This window comes from Spinacia oleracea, chromosome 1 (genome assembly GCF_020520425.1).
Source record: "Spinacia oleracea cultivar Varoflay chromosome 1, BTI_SOV_V1, whole genome shotgun sequence".
In the NCBI taxonomy this organism is placed as follows: Eukaryota; Viridiplantae; Streptophyta; class Magnoliopsida; order Caryophyllales; family Amaranthaceae; genus Spinacia; species Spinacia oleracea.
The window spans coordinates 89,405,636-89,426,358 of NC_079487.1; the positions used below are offsets into that span (position 1 = coordinate 89,405,636).

At 39.8% G+C, this 20,723-nt stretch overlaps 1 protein-coding gene and 2 long non-coding RNA genes across 4 annotated transcripts; all 3 read left to right on the top strand.

Annotated features, from left to right (window-relative positions):
* The first annotated feature begins 426 nt into the window (after positions 1–426).
* LOC110796965 (uncharacterized) lies at positions 427–1,847 on the top strand. Its single transcript, XR_002535708.2, has 3 exons — positions 427–636; positions 1,216–1,505; positions 1,610–1,847. It is a non-coding gene; the product is annotated as an uncharacterized lncRNA (long non-coding RNA).
* Positions 1,848–6,372: 4,525 nt separating this feature from the next.
* LOC110796970 (protein ACTIVITY OF BC1 COMPLEX KINASE 3, chloroplastic) lies at positions 6,373–20,651 on the top strand. Of its 2 annotated transcripts, XM_022002066.2 has the most exons (9): positions 6,373–6,667; positions 6,942–7,353; positions 7,462–7,689; positions 8,462–8,797; positions 9,132–9,687; positions 9,853–10,039; positions 10,120–10,486; positions 13,715–13,856; positions 20,331–20,651. In XM_022002066.2, coding segments are annotated over exons 1-8 (2,217 nt in total). In that variant the 5' UTR covers positions 6,373–6,665; the 3' UTR covers positions 13,844–13,856; positions 20,331–20,651. The 2 variants fall into 2 exon arrangements, with proteins under 2 accessions (XP_021857758.1, XP_021857759.1); XM_022002067.2 differs by lacking the exon at positions 6,373–6,667 and having other exon boundaries at positions 7,193–7,353; positions 7,446–7,689.
* Positions 10,497–12,742, top strand: LOC130467421 (uncharacterized). Its single transcript, XR_008927359.1, has 2 exons — positions 10,497–11,438; positions 11,540–12,742. It is a non-coding gene; the product is annotated as an uncharacterized lncRNA (long non-coding RNA).
* Positions 20,652–20,723: the final 72 nt, after the last annotated feature.

Genomic DNA, 20,723 nt, shown 5'->3' on the forward strand with positions numbered 1-20,723 from the left:
GAGTGCCCAAAAGGCGTGGGATCAGTCTATGGACGGGAAGGATTTTTCCTGGTTCAAACGCCGTATCTCCCACCAGATAGCTGTTTCGACGGCTAGGCGCTTGGGCTTAGATCCTCCCGAGTTCGTTAGTGATAGGGCTGAGCAAAAGTATCTGAAAATCCGAAAATCCGAATACCCGATCCGCATCCGATCCGATTTTTTTGGATATCCGATCCGAAATTAATTTCGGATCGGATATCCGATCCGAAATAATCGGATATCGGATCAGATACAAATATTGATTTTTTTAAAATCGGATATCCGATATCCGAAAAATAAGCAGATATCGGATATCGGATATCCGATATCCGATCCGAGATCCAAAATATTTACTAAATTTTTAATTTTTATTTTTTTTTGGTTAAATTAAATAAAAGATTTTCCCTAAAACTCAAAGATATGTCACGCCGCTATACTGCATTACTGCTTCCCTTTTTTTTTCTCTCTCTTCTTGTCTCCTTTCTGGGATCTCTTCTTCTTCGATCTCTAAATCGGTTAATCTCATATCTCGCCGGCGACACTAACTTCTCACCGGCGGCCGACACTTATCCCTCACAACATCAGAAGGCAGCATCTTGTTTCTTATCAGTTTATCGGGTAATTTAATTTATCTCAATCGTTCAAATAATGTTATAGTATGATTTTATTGTATAAAATTTATCTGATGTGTAGATCTATTCATCTTAAGCTTTAACTTATATTTCAATTGAGTCGGAGCAAAATCATACAAATCATTCACAATTAATGTAACTTGCGGTTTTAGGCTTATAGCGATGAAGAACAACATAATCTATTAATCTTAGAAATATCTCCATTCATCTAGCAATTCCTTTAAAAATACAGAGGTGGGTTAGTATTTAGTTTGATGATTTGCCGAACTTCCGTACAATATGTAGTTGTGGTAATTTTGATGATTTTTGTCTTTTTCATCAAAGTGTGTTTTGGATTTTGTTAATGTATGATGTATCAACAGAAAATGTTAGTTAAATAATTATTAAATTTTGATTATAGTGATGTTATTCAGCTAGCATGTATAATTGTATATTAAATATGGAGTAAAAAGGGAGAACTATAAGAAACAAATGTAGTTATGTAAGTTTCTTGTCTTCATCTTCATCTTCCCATCAGTAGACCACTAATAATAATAAAGTTTCTGATTGTTTCGTGTGTCTGCAGAATGCAGATAGGTAAATTTATTGTCTTAGTGATGAACTTGTAAACATTATATTAGTCCTCAAGTTATTCAATTAGAGATGTATTAGCTAGGGATGTATTAGCTATTCCAGTTTCCACGGTCGCATCGGAATCTGCATTTAGCACCGGGGGACGGATACTTGATCAATTTCGTAGTTCTCTTTCATCACTTATGGCAGAAGCTTTAATATGCGGACAAGATTGGTTGCGTGTTGCAAATCGCCCACTTATTATTGAAGAAAGTATTGCTGAAATGGAAAAGATTGAGGAGGGTAATATATTATTTCTTATGTTACTCTTTAGTTATATTATAAGTTTGTGCTCCTTGTGTGTATTTTTAATAGTAAACTAATAACATATGTTCTTTTTTTTGTAGATTTGTCCTCGTTGGTGGAGCAGCCATCAGTTTCAGTCGTTGATGATTATTTCTAATTATCAAATTTCATTTGTTTTAGATATGTAATGTAGTTGAAGACTTGTAATGTTAATTCGTTGATGAAGACTTGTAATTTCAAGTTGCTGACTTGGTGGCAGCATTGCCTTGTATGGATGTATGGCTAACTGCATCTGCTAGCTTTTATCATTTTATGCATAGTTTCTTACCTTTAGTTTAATGGTTTGGTTTATTTTTTTGGGTTTGCTAGATTGTTGAGTTGCTGGATGCTAGTAGCAATGCCTGTATGCTTAAAATGTATGGATGATGGCACTTGTGTTGTTCAAATATTTGGATGAAATGATCCTTCCTTGTTTATTATATTGTTTGTAGAAAATAACAGGAGCTGGTTTATTAAATTGTTTGTAGAAATTTAATAACTTAAAATGTGAGCAGGAGCTAGTTTATTAAAATGTCAGCAGGAAAAAAAAATCAATAGGAGCGTTTCGGATATTTGATATCCGAATTATCCGATTCGAAAAAGTCGGATATTCGAATATCGGATATCCGAAATTTCCGGATCGGATACGGATATCAAATATCTGAATTTTCGGATACGGGTATCCGATCCGAATGTTGATTTCGGATCGGATATCCGATCCGTGCTCAGCCCTAGTTAGTGACGGGGAGGAAGACGTAGAAGAAGACGAGGTGAACTCCCCTGAAGGCCAAGACGTCCAGGACGGGAGTTCCATTGCCCCTTATCCTTGAGCAGGTTTTCTTGCAATTGGTTTAGATGACGCCGTGGGCGTTTGTAATAACTTTGGTGCCTTCGGGCATTTATTTGATTTGGTTTGTTTGCGCTTTGGGCGCTATGTATAAACAGTCTGTGCCGTTGTGCACTGTATTTTAATTCTATCAGTTCGGTACTGATTTCTTAATTTTTTTTTTTTGGGTCCAATTGTTGGACAGAAACCTCAGTGTTTTAGGTGATCAGCCTAATTTGAGGCGCTAATCTAGGCCACTTCTCAGGCCGTCAAACGATTAGTCTTTTTAGACGGCATCCCAGGAGGAGGTCTTATGTCTGAATGTTTCGCGAGCCTATTTTGAGGTGCTAATCTAGGCCACTTCCCAGGCCGTCAAACGATCAGTCTTTTTAGACGCCATCCAAGGAGGAGGTCTTAGGTCTGATTGTTTTGCTCTTTGTTTGAGTCTTTTTGGGCGCTTTTCAAAGAAAAGGTGTCATGCTGGATGTCTAAACCCTTCGTGTTTATTAGCACTGGGTATTGTTTATTTAGCGGATAGGGACGCCAGTTTAGGAACTGTTTTCTGGTGAGTTTCTTTCAACAGAGACTTGTATTCGTCAGATAAGTGTTAATTTACTAAATTGCTTGCTACATTCTCCGCGTTTTAGACGGGTATTTACAGGCCATTTTGTGGGCTCTGAGTACAATAGCTAGGCCGTTTTGTAGGCTCTGAGTACAATGGTTACCCTAATGACGTTCTACTCTTAGCCACCTTCTTCAATTTTGACCGCTTCTACTTGGACGGGTCCAATTTCTTTGGTGACCTGGGGTTCATCTTCATGCTTTCGTTTTCCTCTGACTTCAGCAGAATCTTGCTTCCATGCTGACGGGTTGAGGGTCGTCAGGTAACAATCCCTAGCTTGTTGTTGATCTCCATGTATGGTGCCTATAACTCCATCATCGCACATGAACTTCAGAAGCATCAGATGGGTGACGACTACAGCCTTGATCTTGTTTAAGGTGGGTCGTCCCAGGATGACATTGTATGCCGTCAGGTCTTTGACGATTAAGAAGTCCACTTCCATTTTCCGCCCATTCTGCCTATCTCCAATTCGAACTGGCAGAGTGATAACGCCAACAGGATGAATGATACTTCCTCCAAAACCAATGATGGGATAATGAATTCTTTCGATGGCTTTGGGATCGTGTGCTAGGCAATTGAGGCATTCTAGACTCATTATGTCGGACGAGCTTCCCATGTCTATTAGTATGCGCTTAACTCTCATGTTAGCTATCTTCAATTCAACCACAAGTGGATCATCGTGCGGCGTGGCTATCCGTCCACCGTCTGACTCACATATTTCAATCTTTGGGAATTGATCCATGGGCGCTTTGGCTGACAGCAGCACTTGCCCTAAGCGACGAGCATAATCCTTCTGTCCTCTCATGGTAGGTCCTCCAGCGGATGGTCCTCCAGATATAACGGCTACAAATCCTCTGTCGCTGTGTTGTCCCTTAGTCGGCGAGGCAGGGGACTTGTTCCTTTTGTATAGGTTTTTTCCAAAGCCCTGAGCATTCTTCCGTAAGTAGTTATTGAGATGTCCTTTGGAGGCTAGACCATCTAAAGCCCTCTTCAAGCTTCTACAATTCTTGGTTTCATGTCCTATATCTTCATGGAACTGGCAATATAATTTGGGATCTCGAGTCTCAGCAGGGGACTTCATGGGGAAGGGTCGATCAAGGTCGTACTTTGCCCCCACGTCTTTTAGTATGGTGAGAAGGTCTGTGTTGTACTCGAAATATTCCCGCTCTTGCGGTCGTTCTCTCTTGTGCCCCGGAAAGCTGGTATCATGCTCTTTAGAGAGAGCCCATGTGCCATTTACCCGTGGAGGTTTTCGATCCACCTTATCCTTCTTCCCGGAGGAGTCTGTTGTTTCTCCAATCCTCCCTTCCTTTGACGCGCTGCATATTTCCGTTGCATGGATAAATGCTTTAGCCTCGTCTAAGACCTCTGCCATAGTCCTTACACTCTTCTTAACTAAGTCAAACTTGAAGGAGCTCTTCTTCAATCCCCTGATAAAATTATCAAAAGAGACACCATCGGGCAAGTCTGGGATCTGTCCCGCCTCCAGATTGAAATGCTTCACGTAGCTTCTTAGGGACTCGTCCTTCCCTTGCTGGATCCGTCCTAAATGCATGCTAGTTTTCCTTTCTTCCTTGTGTGCCATGAACCTTGTAGAGAACAAAGTCTGTAATTCGCTAAAAGAGGCAATTGATCCTGGAGGCAGCCGTTCAAACCATTTAGACGCTACTCCCTTAAGCGTGGCTGGGAAGTATTTGCACCAGGTGGCTTCATTGGTTCCCTGTACGTACATGTGGTGGCGGTATGCGACAAGATGCATGTCGGGATCAGTGGTCCCGTCATAAGCTTCAATGGTAGGGGTTTTTACTTTGGGTTCCTTCGGGGCGTTCATAATCTCGTCAGAAAAAGGGGTACTCATGTGCCTTAACGTCAGGTTGTTGAATCCTTGCTGAATATGATAGGTTGGCTCACGACGGCTTGATAGCAGGCGGGGGCGCATGCTTACCCTATGGGGCGTCATCTGGGTTGGTCCACGTGTAGTGGGATAAAATGGCGGGTCTTCCATCACCGGGGTGGACCCGGTGTCTGATAGTTCAGATTCAGCCTCATAGTGCTCTTGACGCCTTGCAGCTAGTCGCAAGACGGCTGGGGGACTTCCCCTAGATGATGGTCGTATGACCGGGTGGGTCACGGCCATATTCTGAGTGCTCAGGCACAGGGCTAACTCCCCTGCTTGCTTGTGGACGAGAACCTTCTCCAGCTCTCCAGACGTTGGACCTGAGCGGCATTCTGCTTATCCGATTGACGCCTAGACTGAGGGGCCTCTGTGGAGCCGTCCTCTCAGCGCAGTAGATCAACATGTTCTTCCGAATTTCATCTTGCAGTGTAGTGCTCATCTGTTGTCGGAAGGCCTGATTCATTTTGCTGTTGGAATCCTGTTAAAATCTCGCGTAGGGAGCCCACTGATACTGGCAAATCTAGATTCTCATCCAACACGACGTCTCGGACGCTAGGGCTTAGATGGCCGCCTGGCGGAGACGCCTCGGTTATTGGTTCTTCTTCCACCACCACCTCAGCTTGCATTCGTCCTGGTATGTTCCCTGCATTTGCAATTCGATTAGTTTCTTCAATGTGTCGTCTCTCTTCTTCACTAGCATGCTCTCTGTCAGGGTGTAGTTCGGCCATGACACTGTACCTCCCCACAGACGGCGCCAAATGTTGTGGGAACTTTTACGGTGCTGACGTGGCACGCGCTCCTCGGAGGTATCAAGTATGACCTGGCACGAACTTCTGGCAACCTGCAAAACAAGAATATTCCCGTAGGAATATTCCCTCCGATTCTTAAGTAAGTATAAGCTAGAGAGATAAGTAATTTGTAGAGAGAAGGCAAAGCAAAGATAGGTTTTCTGTTGTTGAGCAAGAATTGATTGCCCTTTTACCTAGGGATCTGCACTATTTATAGTGCTAGGGTTTCTCGGGAACTGGTCCTGCATGATTGAGTGGTTACACAAGATTATGACACGTGTCCTGCATTGGTTCTGGAGGCTTGTTTAGGCCCAATGTGGACCTCTTAATCGTTTGGGCCTGGGCCCTGTGAAGTTTGAAAAATGCCCGTAGGCAAGCTTTTGAGCTCTTTCTTCTGGGTTTTGATAGTGCAGTCAGGTGGCATTCTTTTAGGCCATATCATTAAGGGACGGGGGATTAATAGTACTCTACAATGCAAGATTTATTCAACGATCGAAATTTTGATGAAGAAAACCTTTATTTGATTCAATTTATCATATACTTCGTATATGTTAGATTTATATTTCTCTTGTAGATATCGTATAACTCTTTATTACTTCGTATTGAATTAATTTTCCAATTCTTTTTAAAAACAAAAACAAACACAAAAACAGGGCCTATAAACGGGTACTAGTTTTTCCTAAATTTAAACCACAAATTGGGAATAGCGGTTTAGTGTACGTGCACGCTCTGAGTCCTCCTAAAGCAAGATAGGCTTTGCGGACACGATAGTCAGTCTTATTAGAAAGAGAAATAGCCAGCCACGTGTCCTTTTTTACAATCAAGAACTGAATCCTCCAGTTAAAGGTCCCCGTTAATCTACTTATCTGATTTTCTCTCACCTTCGACATACTCCTCCGGTCTCCGTCTCCTTTACCAGCCGTCTGCCCGCAACCACCGACGAGTAGGATTAGCTGCCGACCCCCTCGTCCAGTTTCAGCTGTCCATGTATGTGTTAAGAACACCTCAAATTCAAGTCGATTATTATTCTAATAAGATTTTAAACTAAATATGGAATTGTTGATTTTATTTCCTTTGCAATTGTTGATTTTATTTCCTTATTGGAATTTCTTCGTGTATAAAAAAGTAGTTTTAATTTGGAGCAATTATGTTAGGGTTGATGAATTGACGGTGGGAGATTTTTGATAATATTGTGTTAGCACGATTGAATTGAATTTTCAGAGTACAGCGGAGTGATCTGTAGGTTATTTATTGATGACAGGACTATGGCTTCTGTTAATGGTCATCCGACACCTGCCGGGATGTTATCCTTGTCTCATCCCTTGAGTTCCAGTTATCACAAGGTTTATGTATCAGTAATTAGCATTTCAAGGATGAAGGAGTCTCGTATACGGAGTCGACAAAGGCGTAAAACTAGGGCATTAACACTTTCAGCTTTGGTGGAGGCAAATCCTCGAACTTTGCCTTCTCTCAGTGAAGGGACTAGTAGGAGCATTACCAAAATTAATGATGCAACACAATCTGCTGCTGCAAGTGGGGTTACTGATTCTGATAGGAGGAAGAATCTTGCCGATGATATGCAAGCTGAAGCAAGGGCCATGACCAGAGCTGCCACCGCTTCTGTCTACACTCCTGAGATGGTTGCTACTAAATATGGCTCACGTCCTTTCATGGTAGATAACGGATGTCTTTATACTCCTTTTAACCCCATTTTATATTTTGCTCATCTTTATTTCTTTGGATAAATTATGTGAAATTATGTCAGTGACCACCCACAACAGGTCTTGCGTAGGACCTTTGATATTTTGTTCGGTTTGGGTTCTTTTGCTTTCAAACTGTTGCTGGATAAATGGGATGGCCAGCTCAATCAGAATAAATCCTTGAGAGCAGTCCAGCTGAGGAAGATTTTCACTGCTCTTGGACCTACTTTTGTCAAAATTGGCCAGGGTTTGTCGACAAGGCCTGATCTGTGCCCACCTGAGTACCTTGAGGAACTCTCTCAGCTGCAGGTATCTTACCCTTCACTCTCCATTTCACCCTAAGAGGATACGAAATTTGTCTGTGGAATGTCTTGTTTTTGAATTTGATGTTCTTATACCTGCTAATTAGTGACTGGACTTGAAAGAGTGGACTCTGAACAATTCAATCTTTAAAGGGTGGGTGGAAACTTTTCACTTGAATCTGACCGTTTTAGTTGAATCCTGTCAATTAGCAAATATCGTGTTTATATCAGATTCTATGCTCCATTTTCCTTGAATATTATGTAGGGATACCTCAGTTGTTGGGTAAAGGAAATCTGAAGGAGTTAAGATAACATATAAATTACAAAGTGGAAGGTCTACTCACTTACAGTCTGCATAGATGATTTTCTTTTCGTTTTCAAAATAACGGAGCTAATGCTTGTTGCGCTAGATTAACTGGTGAAGGCATTTGTAATGTCAAATGTGAATTCTTGCTTAGGAGACTGGTCTTAACGTATCATGATATTCACGCTAATTTCTCATCTTCTTGCTAAGTTCTTCCTCTGTTCCAAGACTTCCAACTTCCAAGTTACTAGGTTCTGGAGATATATTTTAGTGGTTCTGTGCCGAGGCCTGCAAAACGTGAGAAATATTAGAAAACTGCCTTCCATCAGGGGTAACCGAATAAGAAACGGCTGCTTGGATTTTTGTCCTTCTAAATATATATTGTATTTATTAGCTGTAGCCTGTATCTCTGTGTCTTTTTTCTTGTCTTTGTGATGAACGAATGGAATTAATATGATTGTGTGTGATTGATTAGGATGCTTTGCCTACGTTTCCAAATGCGGAGGCATTCTCATGCATTGAGAAACAGCTGGATTTCCCACTTGAGGACATATATTCATCTATATCTCCAAGTCCTATTGCAGCTGCTAGTTTGGGTCAGGTTTATAAAGCTCAATTGAAGTATTCTGGTCAGACGGTTGCTGTGAAGGTGCAGAGGCCTGGTATTGAAGAGGCCATAGGGCTTGATTTTTACTTGATAAGAGGACTGGCCCTTTTTATAAATAAAAATGTTGACTTAATCACAAGTGATGTTGTTGCCCTAGTTGATGAATTTGCCAGAAGAGTTTATCAAGAGCTAAATTATGTACAGGCAAGGACCACTTTCTTCAAATTTTATTTTTTAAAGAGATACTTTCAAATGTTAACAACAACCAACCACCCTTACCCTGGATTAGCCATGTCAAAGAGAGCAGCTTCCTTGCGGATGTCAGAGTTTATTATATAGTGCCCAAGTGATTCTAGCAATAGTGACAAACAGTGTGGTAATTTGGAAACTATAATTTTCCCTTAACGAAAGCTGCTCTGATGAAACTGACCTATCTTTGATGGCGTTTTGAAAGTTTTGGAACTTGAAATTCATCCCATATTTTTCTTTCTATGATATTTTCTTTGGGTTGGATGTTAATTTTGACAGGTATTTGCAGGAGGGTAAGAATGCTAGAAGATTTAAGAAATTATATGCTGACAAGGAAGATGTTTTTGTTCCTGATATCTTCTGGGATTATACCAGTGCCAAAGTCTTAACAATGGAGTGGGTTGATGGTGTCAAGCTAAATGAACAAGTAACAATTGAGAGACAAGGGCTGAAGGTGTTGGATCTTGTTACCATTGGTATCCAGTGTAGCCTTAGACAATTACTTGAGTATGGATACTTTCATGCAGATCCACATCCTGGCAATCTTCTGGCAACTCCTGAGGGGAAGCTGGCATTCATTGACTTTGGAATGATGAGTGAAACCCCAGAGCAAGCAAGGTTTGCTATTATTGGTCATGTCGTCCATATGGTTAATCGTGATTATGAAGCCATGGCTCAAGATTATTATGAACTGGATTTTTTATCCCCTGATGTGGATGTTTCTCCAATTGTGCCTGTACTTCGGGATTTCTTTGATGATGCACTCAGTTCAACTGTTAGTGAACTTAACTTCAAAACGCTTGTAGATGGTCTGGGGGCCGTCTTTTATCAATATCCATTTAATGGTAAGCTTCTTCTCCGAATCAATTTTTTAATGGACGTGGCATCTGATTCCACTGTGATACTGAACCAGAGTCTATGCAGGTCTTTCACCACATAATTTACGAGTTCAATCTAGTTATAGGTTGAAGCTGTTCTACAACTGATCTTTATCTTTATTAATGTTGCAGTTCCAGCATATTATGCATTGATACTGAGGTCGCTTACTGTGCTGGAAGGTTTAGCACTTTATGCCGACCCAAATTTTAAGGTTCTGGCTGCTTCTTATCCGTATTTTGCTAAGCGGCTTCTTACTGATCCTAATCCATATCTGCGAGATGCTCTTATTGAGTTGCTGTTTAAGGATGGGAAATTCAGGTTGTTCCATCTTAATCTTTGCTGGAACTGATTGCAGAAAACCCAAAGACAAGTTCTTATGTTATGGTTGTTGACTGCAGGTGGAATAGACTTGAGAACCTACTTGTTCAGGGGAGTAAAGACAGGGATTTTTCTGCAAAAGATGCGTTACAACCTGTGCTGAAGCTATTGTTGGGGCCGGATGGTGAAGAGCTAAGGATTCTAGTTACAAGAGAAGCTGTGCGAGTTACTGAAGCAGTAGTCGTTGGTTCTTTGATGGATACATATAGTTCTCTACCTGATTTCATGAGGACTCTAGTAACAAGTGGTAGTCCGACGGGACCTTTCTTATTAAAGGAAGCTGAACAGAAAAATATGTTGGAACTCCGAGGACAAGTGCTAAGGGTTTGGGGGCTTCTTCAGTCTTCAAATAACTTTGATCCTTCCCTACTGCAACCTATATTACAGGTAAAAAAATTACCTTGAGAACAGTACTTTTTAGTTTTGCAGTTTACATTATTTTATCATGTGATGTGCCCTGTGGGAAATGTTGTTCTGGAAAATTAGAAGGCTATTACTTTTGTTCTGGGTGGATCATATAGGTTAACTTGATTGCTTCACCAACGAGTGTATATGCACCCATACGTACACTTATCAACCATTGATACTATGAACACATACCAACATTCTTGGTCATTGGATGTGGTTCTTGTCTTGTTTTCACATCGCAGTAGTTACATATTACACTGCGAAAATAACCTTGCAGCTTTGAACTCCAAGAGAGCTCACAAGCCTTAGCCATTACTACTTCTGGATCCCACATATTGTTCTTTTGTAAGCACCGTGTCAAGATAGTGTGACTTGCTCTTGCATAACTCTTGTCTCCTAATTAGTTTACCTCAGCATCTCATTGCTTGATACTTTGCCCCTAAGATAGGCTTTGTTTCAAGATTGTAATCATCGGTTATTGAGTAAACAACCCCGAGCAGTCTTATTATAATTTAATTCGTCCTGCTCGGACTGTGGACACTGTGCTTCAGGACCTGATGCTGGAGCCCACCAAAAATGAATAACACATCTTGGCCTCACTTGGGAGTTTACAGGGTTCCTTGCCAGCATACTCCCTAGTAGTGTGTGTCATCCTGTTGGCTTGAAGCTCTAGTAAGTCGAGTGGCTTACTAGATGCAGCAACACACAAGTTAGCATCACTCGATGACAAACTGCAATCTTGTGTATATATGTCTGATTCCCTCTTGCGGTGGTGTCCCATGCTTGTGGAGTTATGCACCAAGCTGAAAGCACGTGTTGAAGTGTCTAGTCCAACGAGGATATGTATCCTGTCTCACGTCCAAACCGAAAGAAAAGAGTAGCTTTCTTTCTGCTCCAGCAGTTTCAAGACTGAGCAGCGGAAAACCTAGAGGTGGACCTCTTGTTCTCATCTTGTTTTGATTCACCAGTGTCCGTTTAGTAGAGGCTGCTACCTCATTGATTCATCTATTCACATCGGCCTCAAACTTTCAGGTATCAAGTCTTGAAAAGCCAATGAGGGTACCCTATGTGTGGCATTTTATCCCACACTATGAAGTCAGGTTATGTCTGTGAATCTTCTGGATTCATACTCACCAAACTGGGTGTCTTCAAAAGCCAATGAGGGTATCCTATGTGTGGCCTTGTAGATTTGTATCCCACTCTATGAATCCAGGTTATGTCTAAGGGTACCCTATGTAGGGGTGTGCAAAAATTGGTCCGGACCGAAAAAATGGACCGGACCGGACCGACCCAGACCGGACCAGGCCGGACCGAAGACAATCGGTCCGGTCATCGGGTCGAGAAATATCAATTTCCGGTCTTCGGTCCGGTCCGGTCTGGTCCGGTCCAAAACCCGATTTTGGACCGGACCGATTTTTTCTTAATAATATATAATATAAAATACTTAAAAAGTTAATTCTCTCATTTAATATGTTGTAAATATTATTATATTGTGATATGTTTTATTTTAGCTTCCAAAAAAGGCCTTAAAAAATTGATTTTTTTTATATATATTTTTTCTTTTTTACCATAATTTTTAGAAAAATAAAAAATATATAGAAAAAGGTCTACAACCGGTCCAAATCGGTCCGGTCCGGGTTTTGGACCGATTTTATCGGTCCGGTCCGGTTTTGGTCCAAGTATAATCGGTCCGGTCTTTGGGTCTCAAATTATCAAATTTCGGTCTTCGGTCCGATCCGGGTCGGTCCGGTCCGGTCCGGGTTTGGACCGATGAACACCCCTAACCCCATGTGTGGCATTGTATCCCATTCTATGAATCCAGGTTATGTCTGAAACTTTCGGATTCATAAACTCACCAAACTGCGTTCTCAGCAGGCGGTCAAGTCTGTGCGAATGAGAACTATTCTGTTCTCATACCCACGTACATGCTTGCAGTCATCGAGAGCTCATCGCCCAAAGGAGTCTAGCGTCACTTTCTAAAATGTTACTATAGTAAACTTCGTCACAGTGACACTTGCACATCTTGTGTACCCTTGAGACACATACAAACGTCCATTTCACTGTATCAAGTATTCATGCTTTAACCTACTAAGCCGTAGGCTCTATAAATTGGGCGTGGCCGTGGCTGCATAGTTTTGAGGCTAAGGAAGGATCAAAATTCACTGAGAATTGGAAAATCTCTTTAAACAGTTTCATCTTTTCTAATGCTGTAATCCAATCCCCCCCCCCCCCCCCCCCCCCCCAAAAAAAAAATTTAGGAATCCATGCAAAAGGGGGGGGAGGGGAAGGGAATCAAAGGAACCGATCTAATTTATAGACATATTTTCCTCTTTTGTATACTCTGTCGGTTGCTCATCAATAACTATTTTTTCTTTGTAACAAAAGTAAAATAGCTTTAAGGACAATGGCTCAGCTATAACGGTGGATCCTCCTTATGAACTTCGGTGAAGTCATGGACCCTGTAAATTTCTTGCCCATCCTAATTGGCATTATTTTGACACACCAGATGAAAAACACCAGCGAATTTATTTGTGGATGAACAACTTGTATCCTTGGTGCTCATACCATTGTTATTCAGAGTTGAAAAGTTTGTGAAAATGCATGGCTCGGGCTCTGCAGCCTGTTATTGGTTTTCTTGATAAAAGTGACGCAAATTGGAAATTTTAGGTCTTCGATATTTTCAGCGGCTTTAATATTAAATTCTTATCTATATATCCTCAGTTATTGAGATTTCTTTTCATTTTGGAAATTTGAATCTTAGATACTTTTGCTGATAATTTTTTTCCTTCCAAAACAATCAATATTATGTATACCTTGTTTTCAGTAGTACTGAGAGAATTAGTTTACAAAGAAGCGGAGAAGGTCCCTGTTTGTACATGCTTGCATTGTTTATGGTTTTTTAAATTTCACCAGTTTGTTAACCTTCACCTTATCATTGTGAAAACTATCTTGTATGAGTTTGATGTTTTAGATTTTGTAGCATGGACCACACCACACTTTGTTTACAGGGAAGTTTTTCAGAATGCTACAGAATAGCAGTCATTTACATTTTAGGGTTTTGTTAGTTTTCCAAATGCCTTGTTAAGAGATAGTTAGTTAATTACTTGTAGCTTGTGATTTTGGCGTTATGTTATTATGAGAATTCTCTGCAGTTGGTATTGAATCAGATGATGTTTAGTTGGTAACTAGTAAAATTCATTTTTGCAGGTTCTTCAACAAGGAGAAGCACGTGATCTTGGAGGCCGTGTTCTTGGTGGCATTGCTCAGCGTCTGGCAGCACGTTTTCTGCAGCAAATCTTACAGGCCCCAACTTCTGCTTCAAGCCTTCAAGTGTAGAAGAAAGCAACAGGTACTGCAGGGTAAATTGTTAGACAATAAAATTTACTTTTCCAGAACACTATGATATACCCCACTGTGATATACCCCTCTGTGATATACTCCCTCGATGTTATTTAATCTACACACTTACCTTTTTATCAAAACCAAGGCTCCCATACAACTTTAGGAGAGATAAGGTAAGTTGTGATAGTAACCTGCATAAAAGAAGTTTATGGGAGAGTAAATTGGCTGGTCCGTTGTCTAAAAATATTATGTTAAAAAGTGTTTAGATTAAAAAATATATTCTATAAAGGATAATGTGTTATGTGTGAAAACAGAGGGAGTATCCATTAAGTTCATAGACCATAGTTTAGTAATCCTTCTGTTGTATTGGGCTATTTACTAGTATTATATTACACGGAGTAGTTCGTCACAGAAAATAATTCAGTACATACTAGAGGACCAAACTCACCTTTCAATTAAGGGCCTCATAAGCGCACCATTATATTAAAATTCTCCTGGATAAGGCTTAGGCTCAGAACGAAGTGAAAAAAAAAACAGGTAGACTATTGTTGTATGAATCTTGAATAGAACCATTAGGACTGAATTGGTTTTATAGACCAGTATAAAAAAGCGCAAAGCGCACTAAAGCGATATGAGTCCTAGAGCCTAAGCGCAAAGCGCAAGGCACACTTCATCGAAGTGAAGCGCACTTTTTATAAATTAAAGATCTTTTTACTAGTATGCATACATATCTTACTAAAATAACCACAAAAATATATAAACATCAGATTTGCTTCCAAAAGTATATTACTCTTTGTATTAACAAATAAAGCATATAACATAGTGTTTATCAAGAAGCTAGGGTCGGCTATTGTGACTGTTGTCTTCTTCTTTTCTTCTTTTTCATGTTCTTTTGGGCTCTTGGCCCACTTTCTAATGTTAAGGTTTAATAAGGTGTGGTCCAAAACACACTAGCAACGTATAAAAAAAAAAGCTTTCAACTTAAAGTAATAATAAAAAACAGGATTTCAATGAAGCGCCAAAAAGCGCCCTTTTTGCGCTTCGCGCGCTTAATCACAAACGCTTCGCTTAGACCCAATTACGCGCTTTGCCCTAGAGCTTCGCGCTTCAGCGCTAAAGCACGCTTTTTTAAACACTTTTATAGACTGATTAGTTTATTATCAAGTTTCTTCATTTTTTACTACTCCATCCCATTTTACTTGCAACATCCTATATTCATCTGTTCCACATCACTTGCAAACTTTATAAATGGCATGGGCCCTTTTTTTTAATATTTCACTCAAATCTCTCTTTAGGCGTATTAGGCCCACTTAAATTCCTACTTCCTATATATATTTGGGACAGAGGGAGTGCTTCGTAGACATGGTACCAGATAAATTCCATTACTTGTTCGAGTACCCCATGATCACCCTAAAACTATGTTACTCGGACACAGATACTCTTATTCGACTCTTGTCCAAGTCCTCGACTCTGCTACTCTATGAAAATCTGCCATGATGTTGGTCTTAATAGACTGGTGAAGTGTCCTACCCATGTTGGAGTATCTAGCCCTAAAGTGTCAAAATCACAATGCAATGGAAGTGACCACGTTGGATTTTTTTTTTCTTTGTAAGTAATCAAGATTTATATTAGGAAACCAAACGGTGGTGGGTTAAGGATAAAAAGACCCAAACTTCAAGCTATCATGAAGCAATTTTTCTACAAAATTAGGAATGTCATGCACTTTTGAGTACAAACCTTACTATATAAGGGCCTTAAAAGGAACTTGAATCCTTATGAGGTATCTTAATCCTCAAAAATCGTTGTGTTTCTTTCTTTCCCAGTACACCAAGCCATCTGATTTACCTAAGGAACTATCTTCCACACTTTAACAAGCCAACATTTCATTATTCTTTTCAAGCTACATTATCGGCTGAACCTAAGAGAAATAGCCAATGGTCAAGTGAGTAGAAGATGAAGACTCTTCCTTCTTAGGCTACAATGGCTTGTAATGTAAAACTTCTTTTTCTAAAGGTCCATTTGGTATATAATGAGTATGACTTTGTACATAATTTTTTATGGAAATTCCTATACTCCTATGTTAATGGACATTGTAAAGTTCACCACCAAGTATTTCTTTTTCTCATCAATTTTCATTATTACTGTCCAATACCACTTGAGAGGTTGATATTGGGAGGTAATGAGATTTATAAAGGAAAACACATAGAGTTGCGTTATTATGTACACTAAGCATTACTTTCCTTGCACAATTATATTTTCATTACCGCTTGTTGCCATGGATCAAAGGGTCTGATAATACATTCTCAATCTAGATCTTCCTTTTTCTTCCTTTTGAGTTTTGACAGCCTCCTATGCAGAATAAATTTTTAGGAGGAGCTTGCTTCTTTAAATATTAATGGAATGAAGTATCATGGACAAATTTCTTTCAAGATAGTTATTGAAGCTCTTAACAATGAAGGAGTCACTCTTTCCATGCTGCCAAATTGTGTTGCCATTCTTCTGAAAATAGACATTTCAACAAAGAGACGTTCTGGAAATCTGGACATCTCGTAACCGATGCACCTCCCAGCAGGGGCGGACCCAGGAATTATAAAATGGGGGTCCAAAATTTAATACACCTTCGTTGCACAAAAAATTTAAAATTCACCTACCAATTTCAAAAACGAAAATAATAACCTGTTCATAAGATACAAGGAAAATTAACAAATGAAAATTATTACAAAAAATTACAATTGTCAGCGATGAATCGATGATTTCCCATTCCTTGAAACCGCTTAATAATATTATCATCACGACATCACTAAGAAGTAATAAGTAACAGATAAATGTCATAAGCTCATATTCATAATCCAAATCCTTCTAAGACTAATTTGTGATCCTTGTTGTTCAATGCAAACAAGAGCCGGAATGTCGGAAATGAATCAAATCATTGATAATGTAATATATAAGTGAAACATAAAACTTTTTAATACTAAACACTCCTAATAATAGACCACTACTCTCTTGTATAAAATTGGTTTACGTGATTGTAAGAGAAAACTCCCAGAACAGTAGGAGAAAATAAAAACCATGAGAATATGCTAATCAACTGTCAAAAGAGAAAAAAAAAAACTAAAAAACTAATCAAGATGATACAAACACTAAAAAGTTAATCAATTCTATGATTAATCGCCTAAAATCTACTTTACAAAAAAACTAGTAATTAAGATTGAATAAATTGAAAATTTGATTAAAGAGGATAATACCATGAAAATATGAGATATTGAGATGATGATAAAACTCTATGGACCAACGAAGGAAATCAGCAAGGCGGCGACGAAGAGCATAATCGGCGAGATGGCAACGGAAAAGGCGGCTGGCAGGGGAGGTTGGCGCCTTGAAAGGTTTGGAGCCGGTTGTTTTGGAATTGGGAGAGAGAATAGGAGAGCTTAGAATTTTGGGGTTTTGGTTTTACTATTTACAAGTAGCTTTTTACTTTTTTAATGAATGAAATATTAATTGCAATTCTGATTCAACCATTCAGTCATTCACGTGACTGACATTGGAATGTGGGAATTATTGTCCCACTTTTCCACTTTTCAATAACCTACTGCTTACTCATTACTACTTTTCCTATTTAAATATAGTTTTTTTTTGTTTTTTTCTCAAAATGCATATACTTTCTAATATTTTTTCAAAAATAATGGGGGTCCCTATGGACCCTACGGGGGTACTGTAGGTCCGCCCCTGCCTCCCAGTCATTAGGAGGTCTCAAGAAAGTAAATATGAATACCTCTGCAACCCTTGAACCACTCTTTACTGCTGAGGGTGAGTTTATCCCCAGACTCACCTTCAATCTTCAGACTCTGCCACATCAGTTTTCCACTAACTTTTTCATTATCCAAACTCACACAAAACTCACCCTATTTTTACACATTATCCCCAGACTCACCTCAGACTCACCCAACTCTTAAAATATTTTATGTATATATCACTTTTTTGGTACATTTTCCAAACAATATTGAAACTATGTTTTCTTATATATAAACAAAGTAGACCCGATCGAAAGGTGGGCCGAGTCAAAAACATAAAAATTTGTCCATTATGTCGGGGCGGGCCGGGCCAAGCTTCGGGCAAATTTTGTACCCAAAACCCGCTATTTCGGGCGAAAAATAGCGGGCTTTCGGGCCAATTTCGGGCCGGACCAATTTTATAACTAAATTTTTTGTTTTGGTTGTCCAAAGGCCGTATATTTTTTAAAAAAATCGGGTCGGGCCGGGCCTTCTGCCTAACACCCGGAAATTTTCGGATCGGGTCAGTCCTGGCCAGCGGGCCAGGCCCATGTTGATCGGCTCTAAAACAAAGTAATTTATAATTCGAGAAAAAAATAAAAAAAAAGAAAATGTTAATTTCGAAATTGACATATGTTCCGTACAAATTAAAAACAATAATACAACATATTAAATTCAAAAGATCTAGAACATAAATTTAAAGACAAATGAAACAAAATAATACATAAACCATCAATAATTTAGTTGGGTGAAATAAGATAAATTAAGTTTGATGATGTGGCATGATTTGATTGGAGGAATAAAAAAAGTGGAGTCTTAAGTGAGTCTTGAGTGAGTCTTGGATTTTCAAACTCACTTCAAGACTTAGTGTAGTCTTTTACCACATTATCCCAAGATTTAGGCTTGAGACTCAACTCGAGACTCTCTTCAAGACTAGGGATAAACTCACCCTGAGAGCCTTCTTTTCACTTCCTCCATTCGGTAGGAAAGCCAATATTTTCAAGAATTGAAATTAAGAAATGAGATTTTCTTACTTGTTAGAGTAAGGGCAGTTATCGCTTGGACCTTTGGTCAAAGAAGGGTCGAAGTTGCATTCATAATCAGCCGTCAAATCGTTGGACCAGCAAATCTAGCTTGGAGACTCTTCTTTCCAAACGTGAGAAAGAGAACTAATTTCGTAATGTTGACCCCACGAAGCGGTAGCGAAGGAGACAACTATATTCTAAAATGAATTCCTTAAGCTTCGCTTTTTGTGTTTGGTTCCTATACGCTTGAATTTGAATTCATGTCTTAAGCAGCTTGTTCAGTATAGAGGATGCATAAGCCATCACATCAGAGGCCTTCTATTATATCCTCGGGTGACCCCTTTATGGACACATTTGCTATCAAATAAGGAACAAGTGGAATTGTTCCTTCGATTTCAGAGCCTGAAGGAGATACCCGACGTCTTTCGCTTTCGTTTAGCCAACTAGGGAATGCCTGAGAAGAGGGCTCTCGTCATCACTGTATAAAGGCACTAGCTAGCGCTTTCAATATAGCGAGACTTCGAATATGTACCCGGCCCTGTACACACCGTCCGTCACACCCTGGGAATTGGTTTCGCCCGAAGCATAGGACCAATGATCACCCATGACTTCTGTGCTCTTTTTGGAGTGCCAGATGGCTTTATTTATTGTAGATTGCATTTTTGGTGGAGGGGGTTGTTATGGTATGCAGCGGATGGGATTTGAAGTTGGGATGGATGACATTTTAAAGAGGAGAAAGGGGGGGGGGGGGGGTTCTCATTTGCAGCAAATGCCGAGAAGGTGAGAACAATGATTGGGACTTGTGGTGGTGGCAGTGGGTTGCGTTAAGTATGAGGGAATAGATTATGGGAATTAGGGGATGGTTAATTGAAGTGGTACTGGTTGGGAAATTTTCTTTCGTGTTGGAATCTTTGAGGTGTTGATTTAAAGTGTGAGTGCTAGGTCAAGTTTAGTGTATGAATTCTGTGTAGTGTTGACAAGTCTGAGTGCTAGGTCAAGTTTAGTGTATGAATTCTGTGTAGTTTTGACAAGTCGTGTGGTGAACTATTCTTACTGAATTCCTTCAACAAATTTAAATGATTTACTGTTCTTCTGAATTTGGCAAACTACCACACACCAACACACTGGAGAAGTGGGGCCTCCAAACCACAAAGATGCTAACCGCACCGAGGAGTTAAAATTTAGGACCTTACCAGCATGTGAATAGGTGAAATGCAGGGATACAATTCTTCATGTAACCAGTATTGGACAGAGACCAGGGGTGCCAGGCTGGTTGTTAGCCTTCCATATGCCCAAGGTCTAACCAGACATGTAAGGATGTGTTGCGTATCGTCTGCTCCCTTGGCCTTGTCGTGGGGAATTGGGAAATGGGTTTGGTGGCATCCTATGTTGTGTATCGTCTGCTCCCTTGGTCGTGTCATGGGGAACTGGGAAATGGGTTGGTGGCATCCTGTGTCTAGCAAGATTTAGTCACGAGGACTTGGGATTCTGCTTAACACTTTTATTATGTGCCTGTTGGGATGGAAACCACAATAGAGTTGGTTGTCTACAGAGTTGTTAGGTCGGTTATAATATAGGCATACTGTCTTCTGTCTTTGGTCTTCACTGCTTTTTATAAATAATACCTCGTATAATAATTGTAGTCATCTGGTGTTCATTGTCTGAATACGGCTTTTGTTGCAACAGTATCACAAGGATTCACAATCATAGTAAGGGGAACAAAAGGCTGGATTACCTTGGCGGAATACTCTACACGGGCGAGCATGTGTGTTCTTGTATTTATAGGTACTTGTAAATTTGTAAATTTGATATATATTTGATGTCATGCTTGCATGTAAAGAAAGGAGGAAATGGTTATTGATGTACTCGTACCGTCGTACTATGTTTAGGCCCATAACGTTTAAGTACTTGTATAAGGTGTTGTTCACTATTGGCTAAATTTTACATGCTTCTATGAGCGGAAACATGCGATGCAGTCTTTCTTGATACACAAATTCTTATTTACAATGGGTGTACAATAAATATTGTACACCGGAGTAAAAGTTAACTCAAAATGCTTAAAAGTTAAGCATATATATA

Excerpts from the sequence above, each read along its gene's own strand:
- LOC110796970 (XM_022002066.2), top strand. Across the intron at positions 10,040-10,119 it reads TTTAAGGATGGGAAATTCAG|GTGGAATAGACTTGAGAACC; the intron begins GTTGTTCCATCT and ends TGTTGACTGCAG. Across the intron at positions 10,487-13,714 it reads TACTGCAACCTATATTACAG|GTTCTTCAACAAGGAGAAGC; the intron begins GTAAAAAAATTA and ends TCATTTTTGCAG.